Below are 13,563 nucleotides of genomic sequence, written 5' to 3' on the forward strand. Positions count from 1 at the left end.
CAACAACATCTCTTCACCATCCATAATGATGCTGCCAAATGGCCCAGTGGGGAGAATCTTTGTTTTCTTGATGTTGAGCTTCAATCCATATTAGAGGCTGCAGTCCTTGACCTTTTGCAGCAAGCATTTCAGGCCCTACTCAGTTTCAGCAAGCAGGGTTGTGTCATCTGCATAACGCAGTTTGTTGATTAATCTTCCACTAATTCTGATGTGACATTTCTCCTCATATAGCCCAGTGTCCCATATGATCTGTTCTGCATATAGATTGAAAAGGTATGGAGACAGAATACATCCCTGGTGGACACTCTTCCCAATTTTGAACCATGAAGTGTCTCCTTGCTCTGTTTTGACGACTGCCTCTTGGTTGAAGTATAGGTATTGCATAAACACGATCAAATGTTCTGGGATTCCCATTCTTCTCAGAGACAGCCAGTTTGTTGTGATACACACAGTTAAAAGCCTTTGCATAGTCATGCAGGCTATACACATGGATATTGCCTGATGGTATGTATAGGAATCAAATCGATTATAATTGTGGAAAGAATCTTTGGAGAAGCTCAATTTCAGCTGTAAAATCTAGGCCAGGTGCTGATTGTGGAACACACCACCAACTACTCATATACAATTTCAAGTTGAAGTTGAAGAAATTAAAATCAAATCCATAGGAACCAAAATTTGACCTTAAGTCTTTCCCACTCGAGTTTCAAAACCATCTCAGGAACAGGTTTGAACACCAATTAGCATAGACCAATGAGTTGTCAGAGGATATCAAGAATATCGTCCATGAAGAATACAAAAGATCATTACAAAGGCTGAAGAGGAAGAAAAGACCAAGATGGATGTCAGATGAGACTCTAAATATTGCATTAGAGTGCCAAGAAGCCAAAGCTAAAGGAAGAAATCAAGAAATCAAAGAGCTGAACAGAAAATCTCAAAGGGCAGCTCGGGATGACAAAGTAAGATACTATAATGAAATATGCAAATACCTGAAGTCAGAAAATCAAAAGGGCCAAACTTGCTTAGCATTTCTTAAGCTGAAGGAATTGAAAAACAAATTCAAGCCATGAGTGGCAGTACTTAAAGATGCTTTGGGCAGTTTTAAATGATCCAAGAAGCATTAAAAGAAGATAGAAGGAGTATACAGAGTCACTGTACCTAAAGGAATTGGCTGACACAGAAGAATTTAATGAAATAATGTATGTGCAAGAGCCTATGTTGATGAAGGAGGAAGTTCAAGTTGCTCTGAAAGAATTGGCAAAAACAAGGCTCCAGGAGTTGATGGCATACCAGCTGACATATTTCAACGAACACACTGCCTTGGATGTGCCCACTAAATTGTGCCAAGAAATCTGGAAGACAGCCAGCTGGCCAACTGACTGAAATAGATCGATATTTGCTCCCATTCCAAAGAAAGGTGACCCGACAGAGTGGGGAAATTATTGAACAATATCATTAATATCACATGCAAGCAAGATTCTGCTGAAAATTACCCAAAAATGACTGGAGTAACACGTCAACAGAGATCTTGTTTTAAAAATGATCACTAATTAAGTTAGTGAAAAAAGTCTTTGCAACATTTAAACTTAAAAATTGGAAAATTAAGCTGAACTATTATTTGAAGAAGTACTCTTGGACAACAAAGATGCTTTTAAGCAGGAGACAATAAATTACTATTTTAAAGACTGAAACATGACACTAAAACATTATTCTTTGGGTTTTTTTTTAATTGGTGTGCTTATATAGTTTGTATACCTTATGTTTCATACCATACAGTCATTCTCATGCAGTATATTTTATAAAATTAATCATTATTGGTCCTTGCCCATTATTATCAAGTCTTTTCATCCAGATGCTTCCATTACCTTTCCCCTACTCCCTCCACTCATCAAACTATGCAACTTTGTGGTTTCACCCCTACCTATCCTCACCCCTCCACTCCCACCCCTGCCCCTTGGCTTCCCATTCATGTTTTATTAGTTATCCTTCTATTTTTACAATAATTGACTTACGCAGTATTTGTCCTATGAGACTGAGTTAGGTCACTTAGCATAATGCTCTCCAATCTCATCACCTTTTAAAAAAAAACTTTATATTTTCATTGTTGAACATTTTCTTCCCCTTTCCTCTCTCCCTTTTCCCATAGCCTTTGGTTTTTGTGATGAAAATTGTTAATTAAAATGTACAGGTTTTTTATTTTATTCCCTTTTCTTAATTGCCATGCTCTAATTTACTCTGCTTCCTGAGGAGTAATATGCAGTACATTTTAAAGAAAATATGTGCTTCTTAAAAGAAATCAAAAGCTTTGTGATAACTTCAGAGCTGTACATTATTGTTTATGTAGCATGTGTAAGGATGAGACAGAGTATGCTGTGCTTATCTGAAAAATACAGTTGGGATGTGCATTAGCTGACTTAATGTCCTATTTCTATATTGTTTGTGATTTCCCCCCACCTGGCCCTAGGAGCTACAACTAGAGCATGCAAGACAAGCCTTTGCTCTGAAAGATAAGAGCAAAAGTGGCATGATTTCTGGCCTAGATTTCAGTGACATCATGGTTACTATTCGGTCTCACATGCTGACGCCTTTCGTGGAGGAGAACTTAGTTTCAGTAAGTAAAAAGTGTTTTAACTTTCTATAAATGGAAGTATGGTTCAGAACTGTTTTTCACATTTCTAGGTTTTAGTTCCTTTATCAGTCACTAATCCTGGTAACCAAGGCAGGTCTAATGCGTTAAACCCCCTGCACAGAGGTGGAAATTGCTCCTGTAGATCTGCTTGTCCATGAATGTATGGATCAAAGTCATGTTAAAGGTTGTCATGATGATGAGTGATGGCAGTCGGATTACCCTTAGTGGCTCCCTCCTCTCCCTGCTCCTTCACCTGTGCATTCTGTATGGACTGTATATCAGGACTTTTTTGTCTTATTAACTACTAATCTCAACAATGTAAGGCTGATAACAAATTGTTGTCATCCACTGGAAAAGATAGGCTCCTAGAATCTGAATGCTTTTGCTGAATTCAGAAATCTGCCTCAGAATAAGGTACAAGGCACTTGGTGTCTGAGTTTTACCAATATTTAAATGTAGACTCATGAACGATGTTTGCTCCTCAAACTTGTTGATTGGGTCCTGAATTGGCATCCAGAACCATCCAGTTCTTAGCTTTTCTAACCTTATTCTTTGTAACTAAAAGGCAGACTGTGTAAGGGAGGTGGGGGTGATAGTGAATAGTCATTCTCAGATCATAGCTTCATTCATCTTACTCTCATATATTTCCAAATTGTTTCTTTACATTGACAGGATTCAATTCAGGAGAAACAAGGGAGTTTGTAGACAAGGGTGAACCAACCATTAGTTTTGCCACTGGACAGTACCTGTCCCAGACACTACTGTCTTCACCTTGGCCTCTTCCTGCCCCACCAGACTCCCAAGGCCTTGCCATAAGGATGGCTGTTTCCTTTGTTGCCCGCAGGGTCCTGTCTGCTAGAGGGATCGTCACTGGCCTCTGCACTGTTTAAATGCCCATGGCCGTGGCAGAAGGTATGGAGGAACTATGTAGGCATCAGCCTCTGGGGCTCACTCCTTTCTCTGCCCCTTCACCTGTGCATTCAGTCTGCATGGCCAGACAGTGTTTTGTTCTGTCAAACTGCTAATCTCTATAGAATAATCATTTGGGCCAATAGCAAATTGTTGTCATCCACTTCCGTTCAAAGAGAGTGAAACTCCCTCACTTACCCGTTTTGTTGTTCATGCGTTGTTCTTATGTATAAGTTTTTGATTGCTGCTTGTTTTAAATGGAAGAAAGCCAATGAGCACTTTTGTTGTTTCAGCTGAAGATCATTATCCCTGATTTAGACTGGGGTAGAAAGATCAACTTCTGTTCTTTCTCTTCAGTGTATTTGAACATGGGGCATGTCACTTTCTTTTACACATTTCACCTTATTGACACCTCCCCCACCCCCACTCCCTGCCTTTACCTCTTGCTCCAACCAAAAATTGAAAGAAGAAAAGAAGGAAATAGGGAGATGAGTCAGGAAGGAGGACAGAAACTCCAAGAGGACTAAGACTCAGAGTGCCTTGGAGGGAGGGAACCCATTTAATTTTTTTTCAGCTGGATTGGATAAACCTGTAATAGCCTCAGTTTATCAAAAGTAGTTTTTAATCTTTGAATTAAAATTAATGAGCCCTATTTTAATGTTACTGGTATCCAAATTCTGACTAATACAGATGTTATCTATGTTTGGGTCTTAACCAAATAACTGAGATATAATTGAAGGATGGTGGTACATTTGCTCATCATTACTTAACACTATTCTTAATAGACCTTTATGATTAAGGTTGTCACATTGTTATTTCCACCAGCTTTTCTTTTCACTTTTTCAGAGAAAATGTATTCAATCATGGGTTCTTCTGGCTCCTGGCTTGGAAAGTTAGACTTTTGTATAAGCTATGAAAATACTCTCTTTTGACTTTTGTCCAAGTGATAGAGATTATCTACTTCTCCAGCAGAGTTAATCTAGGCCAGATTGTCCCATATCTCATCAAAGAGGGAGCCTGTTCTGCCCTATTCTATAACTTTAGGCAAATACATTTTTGCAATATTTTCTGTGTATTTTAAAAATTATTTCATAGTCCTACTCTTCATTATACAGATTCAGAACCCAGCATCAACTGAAGATTTAAATATCTTAATTTTAACAATGAACTTTTTAAAATATTAGCAATTGTTAATGTAGTGTAATATTTTTAAAAATATCTGTATTTTTATCTCTATCGACATCTCGGGCCTGGTTTTTTGTGGATCTCCCAAATAAAACAAGCTTGGAAGCAGGAGTGGCATCCACTTCTAAAAAATGCTTGCCTCCAGAAACTCTGTGAACTTGGAGAAAAGATGAAAGTTTTCTGTTCAAGACTTTTGCTCATAGGGTCACTATGGGTGGTCTACGACTCTATGGCACTTAACAGCATATATATTTGTTCCCCCCGCCCTCTTGTGTACCCTCAAATCGGATCTGACTGACACAGAGCAGACTGTCCCTCCTCTGGCGGAGCATCTGGTGCATTTGAACCGCACACCTTTGGGATTGCAACACAGCTTCTTGCCACTAGGCCACCAGAGCTCCCTTGAAGTAGTCCTAAAGTTTAAATTTACCACTTATAGTTTATTCTTGTTTCAGTAGAGAAAAGCATGTTTATAAAATGCTCCTTATATTGTATACTGACATTTGATTTCCTAGGACTAGAGGAAATGCCATAGTTAAGGGTCATAAAAAAAGTCTTTAAATATGTATTGTTTTTGATCTGTGATAATTATATTTGTTATTTCTGACCCTTATAGGTAGATGAACCTTGAAATCTAACTTCCAGATGTTGCTTTCTTCCTTAAAACCTAAATTGCATAGCCTTCCCTTAGGGTATGAAATGCACTGAGTGTTTCAGTATGACAATTTCCTTATATTTACTGACTGGTTGTTAATCATTTAATAATGAAGACGCCTATGAATCATCATTGAGAAAAAGTGTACTGTCTACAACCACATTTTTTCCTTGGTTTTAACTTTCTTTTGTGGTATCATTTCCTAGGCAGCTGGAGGAAGTATCTCACACCAGGTTAGCTTCTCCTACTTCAATGCATTTAACTCCTTACTGAATAACATGGAGCTTGTTCGTAAGATATATAGCACTCTAGCTGGCACAAGGAAAGATGTTGAAGTCACAAAGGGTAAGCTTTTTCAAAATATGTATTGATTTGACTCTCAGCATTTTTACATTTCTTGATATGGGGCAAGAGATTGATCTCAGTTTACACCTCTGAAGCTAGATCTAGAAATTCTGTTACCATGTATGTATGTTTCACTTGGGCCAAGAATCCAGATGGATTTGGTGGCTTGCTGACTTCAAGAATAAAAAAAGTGGCTTTGACAGTTTTGAAAAGAACATTTGCCCAGGCTGTCAAACAGGTCACTGGTACTGTGGCAGCAGCTTGTTTTTACAAGGAAGGAGTTGCCACAGAAAGATGGGCAAGCCTACTCCTTTCAGAGAATTGGGGAATGATGTCTTGCGTGATGGGAGACTGACAACTTCTTTTACCTTCTAACTCTGAAGTCAAAGTAAATAAACAAGAGAGTGGATTAGGAAAAGATTGCTTACCTTCAAAGTTAATTTCTCTTCACCTGCTGTTTCATCACCTTAACATTTTATCTTTTGCCAGCTTTTAGAAATGAGTAGTTATTCTTATATAACTGGGAATTAGATTTTTAAGCTTGGGTTTAGATTTTTGAAATAATACTAAAATATCTCTAGCCTTCAGATTATGGTTGATTTAGATATAACTTCATAGTACTTTAAGATTTTAAAGATTTAAAAATTTTGTCCCCTTCTCTTTCAGAGGAATTTGCCCAGAATGCCATACGTTATGGACAAGTCACTCCACTGGAAATTGACATCCTATACCAGTTAGCAGACTTATATAATGCTACAGGGTAACTGCTCCAATAATTACTTGTGATTTTAAAAAAAATTATGTTCTTTTAAAATGTTCATTTGAATGATAAATTTAGTTTACTAAAATCCAAGAAAGAGAAACAGGGAGATAGGTAAAACAAAGGGAGCAGAGGGAGACAGAGTTGGGAGAGACAGCTGGAGTGGGAGGTGGGGAGCTGGGAAGAAGAGAGAGACAGAGGGTAAGGAAAAAAGAGAAAGGAAAATGGATAGCAATGATTGATGGAGGGTTAGAAGTATGAGGGAAGAGAGATGAGAGAGAACTGAAAAGAGAAAAAAATAAGAAAGAGTAAGAAGGGTGTGGATAACAACAAGTGAAAGCTAAAGGAAAAGCTGAATTTAATTTGGTTCTCTGGAAGTGTTATGAATTTAAAGAGATTTGTAGAAATTTGCCTAACTTTATCAGACTGAGGTATATTTTCAGAACTCTTGTGATCAGTTTGATTTGTGGTGAACTGTCATTTGACTAAAAATTATGTACCACTTTATGTGGAGACTATTATTTTCTCAAGATAGACCTCTGACATTTTCATCATAGTTACCATCCCAGACAGGATAAGAAGTTTTATTTTTCTATTTTGTGGATAAAAGAAATCAAAACACACAGAGGGTGTATAATTTGCAAAGTATTATGCAAATCCAAAAGAAGAAAAAAATAAACCCTTTGAAAGAAAAGTCTCTGGGTATCCAGCAAAACCTGTGGGGTCTATTAAGAGATCAGAATCTTCTCAGTCACTTTTAGTATTTTTTAAAATTTGGAAGTTTTTGAATATTGTATTTTAACCCTATAGCATGCCAGATGGGTGATTTATTGCCCTTATGTATATAATAAATTATTGAACTGGAAATTATAAGGAATATATCAGCCATTCTTTGGTGATTAAAATACACAGTTATGTGTCATCTATTTAAAATGCACATTTTCAAACAAAGATTTTGAGCTACCTTTATGATAATAATTACTTTAAAAATATTTTTTGGGGAGGAATGGGCAGGGAGAAAATTGCGGCAATGAATGAATGGAAATCCAAAACCTCTGTTAAAAAAAAAATAAAATAAAAAAATTTAAAAAAACATTTTCAAAACATCTGAAAAAAAGCTTCTAGATAATTCATGAAATGTACTTATTTTTAAGTAATTTTTTTGGAAACTATATGTCATTCATAGGTTCAGCTATGCTTTTAAAAAGTTCCTGTCTATTCTTGAGTCCTTATCTTTAGTATACATGGACTATCATTATCAATTCTTCTGACAAGAATGATTTTGTCCTAGAAAAAATAGTAATTGTTTTGTCCTATTTAACAACTATTACTAGAATCTTACTAAATTCATGCACTTCACATTAGTTCTCTGGAGTCTTTTTGTTATTACAAGCAGAATCTGAGGGATTTTTTTTTTCCACTAAAATCACCCTTGTGAATAGAGAAAGAATGCTTTTTTTAAACAGAGCTATTTTTTATTCTTCCTGAAGAAAGATGATCTTGGTGTGAGGAGTTTGTTGATGTTTAACAATTATTTCTACTCTTATTTTTGCCTGAAGGCGTTTGACTTTGGCAGATATTGAGAGAATAGCCCCGCTGGCTGAGGGTGCCTTACCTTATAACCTGGCAGAACTTCAGAGACAGGTAGGAGGACTCTCCGAAGTCGAATCACCCTCAAAAATGCTAACGTAGTATGTGCATGACTGTGCAAAGCATCTGAATAATCTGAAAAAGAAAAGCTGCTTTCTAGACAAAGATTTTCCTTAGCTCAAATATTATCAAATTTATAGAATTCATATTACCCAGCATTTATAGACTATTTTTATAGGTTAACTGGATTTATGATTGCCTTGTGAAGGGTTGTTTTCCTTCTTGCTTATGAGAACAATAAAAGCTGAAATGTAGATAGGCTTGGTTTCCTTCCCTACAGAATTCGTAGTCTTTTGATTTGTCTAGTCACATTTGGAAGTGTTAAGGCCCACTTTCTAGTCTAGCTACTTTTCTTAAGGACTTTTATCCAAGCCAAGGGATGTGATCTAGTCAACAGATACCATTCTCTTATATAGTTGTTTTTGCTAGGTGCTGTTGAGTCAAGTATAACTTATAGTGACCCTGTGAACAGATCTGACCCCTGTGGCATCCTCATCCTCTCTGACACACTTGATTCCATTGCTACAGTCACTGTGTCAATCCATCTTATTATTTTTTCTTGTACAAATGATATCTTTTCTAATTGCATGAATAATATCAACTACAAACATGCAAGTTTATAAAAAGGCATTTCCCAGTCATACTTCCTCCAGCTTTATTGTTAAGAGTCAATAATTTTATAACGTTAAGAGAGATTTTAACATGGATCTGGGGAAACACTGATAATTAAAAAAAACCCCACATTTGCAAAAAAAGAATACAAAAGATCAGTTTAACACAGTGGTGCAAAGTAGATCCCAGCTTCAACAATGAAAGACTCACACATGCATAACCAATATAAAAACCTCTGTAAATATCTCACTTTCCAAGACAGAACAACAGTTCTCCTACAGGACATAGACTAATTGTTTCCTGGTCTTTGTACTCATGTGTCTTACTGAGTGTGACTTCTCAGGTGCACGTTGAGGGCAGAGGATTGACTGAACACATTGCTATATTCCTTCCGTACATGCAGCCTGTCTCCAGAGCTAGAGTAAACATGTCCAGTGAGGAATAGATAAACTGTGTCTTCCATTGCTCACTTTTTTAAATTTTATTTTTATTACTTTTGTGTGAATGTACCGTCAAATCAGATCTGACTGGTACCATTGCTCACTTTTATAAGAGGTTTCTGCTGTGTGAATCCTTGCATGTCCTGCTGGCATCTGAGTGGGGACATCTCATTATTTTCTTATAAGATATCAAGCTAGGATGCATGGAGGGACAGAGCAGGAGAGGAAAACCCTGAGTAAGATGGTCTGACACAGTAACTTGAGTACTGAGTGTGTCAGAGTCAATGAGACTGGTTCAGGATAGGGCAAGCTTCAGAGCTGAAGGGACACCATGATTTGCAGGCGATTTGATGACACATAACATAACAGCAAGTCTCAGTTTGTGTAATTAAATTGATAAGATTTTTTTAAAAAATAATATTTTATTTTTTAACAGAACAGATTAGATTCCCCTTTAGCAACTTTTTCATAAATTGTTTTGTGCCATTTTTATAATTTTTACAAAATATCAGTGTTATTGTTTCCATTCTATTTGTCCTGCTTCTGTTAATCTAATTTTCCATTCCCTGCCCATGATCCAGTCTTTCCTGTCAGGTAAATGTTAACCACGTGGTCTCATATAGTTAATTGTTGAAGGGAGCATGCACTGATCGTTATTGTTTGGGGCTGTTGAGTCGAGTCTGACTCGTTGACCTCATGGACTGTGCCAGTCCATCTCATTGAGGGGCTTCCTTTCTTTTGATGATTTTATCTTTCCAAGCTTGATGTCCTTTTCCATGAATAACCCCTCCTAACAATAGACCCAAAGTATGTGAGATAAAGTTTCACCATCCTTGTCTCTGGATGCAAGGAACATTCTGGTTGCACTTTTTCCAATACATTATCTGTTCATTCTTTTGGCCATCCATGGGATATTCTCCTCCAATACCAGAGCTCAAAGGCATCAGTTCTTCTTCTGTCATCCTTATTCATTATACAGTTCTCAGATGCATAGCAGATGATTAAAAAGACCATGGCTTGAATCAGGCACACGTTGGTCTTTCAACTAACATCGTTGCTCTTCTGGACTTGGGAGAGGTTCCTGACAGTGGGTTTTCCCAACACAATACAACTCCTAATCTCCTGACTGCTCGTACCAAAGGTGTTGTTTGTGGATCCAAGTAAGATGTAATCAATGACAGTATCAGTCTTTTTTCCATCTATCATGATGTTACTTATTGGTCCAGTGGTTCAGGTCCTCCTCACTTTCAGCAAGCAAGGTTGTGTCATCTACATAATGCAAATTGTTGATGAATCTTCCTCCAAATCCTGATGCAACAGTTTTCTGCAGAGAGTACAGCTTTCCAGATGATTTGTTGATCATAGAAACTGAATAGACTTGGAGAATGAATACAGCCTTGACACTTTTCCTGATTTTAACCAGTGTTCCCTTGTTCTGTTCAGATGACATCTTCTTGGTCTAGGTCTAGGTTTTGCATTACTGATGAGGTGATATTATTTCAGTTATAAGCTAATCTTTTATTTGGCTGAAAGGTCACCTACAAAAATAACTATAAATCCAAGTTAAAGGTTACCAGGAGTAATCCTTTCAGAGGCGTCTCTAGTCTTCCTCTGCCCACTAATCTGTCCTTGTGTAGGAATTTTAGATTTTGTTCTACATTTTTTTCCTCCATTTTGATCAAGATCTTCTATAGTGTTCCTGGCCAGAACAGTTAGTAGTGGTAAGTGAGAACCATTGGCCTTGTGGTATGGAGTTGCACTGCCAATATAAAGGCCCATGGTTCAGTCTATGAGCTACTCTGTAGAAGGATGGGCAGTCTCCCCCTGTGCTGTTTACTGCCTCTGAAAATTTACTGAAAGGTCAGCTATTAGTCAGTTCTGACTCAACAATGAGTAACATAACAGCCTCAGTTCATGTGGACTATTAGTCCTGTGGTCAAGTTTCTTCTTTGAGCCTTTGAGTACCTTCATTATCTATTGTTCCATATGAATAGAGACCAGTAGTTGTATCTTAGATAGCCAGTGGCAAGTTTGTAAGGTACTATTTACCAGACTAGGGTGTAGAATATTGTCTTTGTGAACTATATTGTGGCAGTTGGTTAAGTTGTTCCTTGAGACTATGGTCCTAAACCTTCCAATCTGGCAAACTAATCCTGTGAGTTGTTTGGAGATGTCTAGGAAACTACTCCCTGTATTACTGTAATATAATAACTATTCTTCCTATATTATTTGTTGTAAATGTGGATATATATATGCAGCTTACACAAACCTGTATGTACTTACTGCTTCAGAGACACATGTATGTGCACAAGCGCTTGCTTGTGTATGCCTTTCTTTACATATATACACAGTCTTATCTACCCACATAACTGCACATTTTTAAAAATTATTTTTTACTGTTGTTGCAAAATTGTATATCTTAAAGCCTTTACTGAAATGACTACTTTTTCTTGTGTACTTAATGTGTTTATTTTATCTTGGTTAATTAAATTGTGCCAACTTCACCTATATTTGGCCTTTTCCTTCTCATCACTAGAAGTAATAAGCATACTGTCTAGTTTGTGATTCTGTCACTGTATCCCTAATTTCCCTGACAATTTTCAAAGAACTTTGTTTTCTCTGTGTGTAATAGTGGAATTATATGGTGTTTATTTTTTAGTGATTGACTTTTTTCTTTACTTATTTCACTCAACATAATGCCTTCCAGATTTATCAAAGTTAAATAAAAATATTTCATGGACATCTCATTGCTCTTTCTAGTTGAACAGTGTTCCCTTGTATGCGTGTACCACAATTTGCTTATCCATTGATCCATTAATCCATTAATGGATGCTTGTTTCCATCTTTCCTGCTTTGGGGAGTTATGCAATGAGGAACATAGATGTACATCTCTCTATTTGTATCACTACTCTTAGATAGCTACAATATATATTTAGGATACTTAGGAGTAAGATTGCTGACTGATGAGTTATTTCTATTTCTAGTCCTTTGAGGAAATGGCACATTGTATTCCCTAGTGGAATTCCACAGTCTCGTTAGGAAGGCAGAAGACTTGTACCATTCTCAATCTCCCTACAACCTTACCTCTTTTGTTGTTATGTGATACTGAGTTGAAACTGACTCACAGCTGACCCTCTAGGGGTTTTCAGAAGCAGTTAATTGCACAGGAGGAGATTGTCTATTCTCCCACAGAGCAGCTGGTGGATTTGAATCATGTACTTTGGGGACTGCGACATAGCCCTACCATGAGGCCACCAGAGCTCCCTACAGCTACACTAAGCATTTGTTACTTGTTTTTGTCTTTCTGATCATGCTCTATTTGTAGAGGTGAGATAGTATCTTACTGTTTCTTTTTAAAGTACACTTTTTTTTTGAAAGTACATCCCTGTAAGAAAATTTACCTTTCACTGGGATTGTGCCTTCTAGTCAAACCAGTTGCTCCTAAGCTACCTCTAATACAGGCCACTCCATCTATGTCTGGGTAGACTTATGTCACAGAATTTCTAAGGGCTGATTGTTTGGGAGTAGATCACCAGGCCTTTGAGGCACCTCCAGGTGGCCATGAACTTCAAACCTTTCAATCAGCAGCCAAGTGTATAGATTTTAACAGCAGAACAGTATCTAATCAATAGATCACAAAGGAAACTGTTCCATTTTGACAAACTGTTAATTTACTTTTTTAATTTTAGGGATAATTAAGATATTTGTTTCTGAATACTAAAATGTTTCTATAACCCCACTTTTAGTTTTATAAATATCGTGCTTGAAAAACCCCCACACGTAATGGATAACTGAAGAGTAGAATGGAACAATTTTAAGAAGCAATCTTGTTTTAAGCAGAAGTTCTCTACTTTTGTAGTGCTTGGAGAATGCTTCAGCTGTGGCTGATGACCATCTGGCTTTGTGTTGGGGTGAAGGTGGAGTGCCAATATTTGTCCTCCTTGTTTGTTCTTTTCCTAACAGATATTGGACCTACCCTGATTCTTTAGGAGTGTGATGCTATAATAGTCTAAGAGACACAGGGAGGGTATAGTGGGACAAGAAAATTACAGGATATAAGAAGAAAAATGGTTAAGTGAATTGTGCCAGAAAGAATGCACGTCTGCTTTTTCTTAATTGCTGTCCTTATTGGTGACTAGGTAGAAATGGACTAGTGTTTGTCTTTAACAGAGATGTTAATGGGGAGAAAATAGTAAGATGTGTTTGTTAGTATGATCTACTTTAGAAAGATTAGGTGGGAAATCTTTCTTCTACTTGAGCTTCATGAAGTGATGATTCTACTAAGAAAACTAGAATTTCCAGTTCTGCTTAATAGAATATAAAGCAAGGACTTTTATAGTCAGATTGGAATTATTTAAAAATGGAAAAATACTGCTTTTAT

The 13,563-nt window shown here is 37.0% G+C and overlaps 1 protein-coding gene across 2 annotated transcripts in view; it reads left to right on the forward strand.

Annotated features, from left to right (window-relative positions):
- Positions 1-13,563, forward strand: part of SLC25A12 (solute carrier family 25 (aspartate/glutamate carrier), member 12) — a 148,433-nt gene that overhangs the window by 76,464 nt on the left and 58,406 nt on the right. For both annotated transcript variants that reach the window (XM_006878838.1, XM_006878839.1), the window contains 4 exons: positions 2,462-2,608; positions 5,582-5,720; positions 6,387-6,480; positions 8,040-8,124. In XM_006878838.1, the coding sequence (XP_006878900.1) occupies positions 2,462-2,608; positions 5,582-5,720; positions 6,387-6,480; positions 8,040-8,124 (465 nt within the window). The remainder of the gene's footprint in view (positions 1-2,461; positions 2,609-5,581; positions 5,721-6,386; positions 6,481-8,039; positions 8,125-13,563) is intronic.

The sequence above is a fragment of the Elephantulus edwardii genome, unplaced genomic scaffold (assembly GCF_000299155.1).
Source record: "Elephantulus edwardii isolate Elephantulus edwardi_28Jun2011 unplaced genomic scaffold, EleEdw1.0 scaffold00001, whole genome shotgun sequence".
Lineage (NCBI taxonomy): Eukaryota > Metazoa > Chordata > Mammalia > Macroscelidea > Macroscelididae > Elephantulus > Elephantulus edwardii.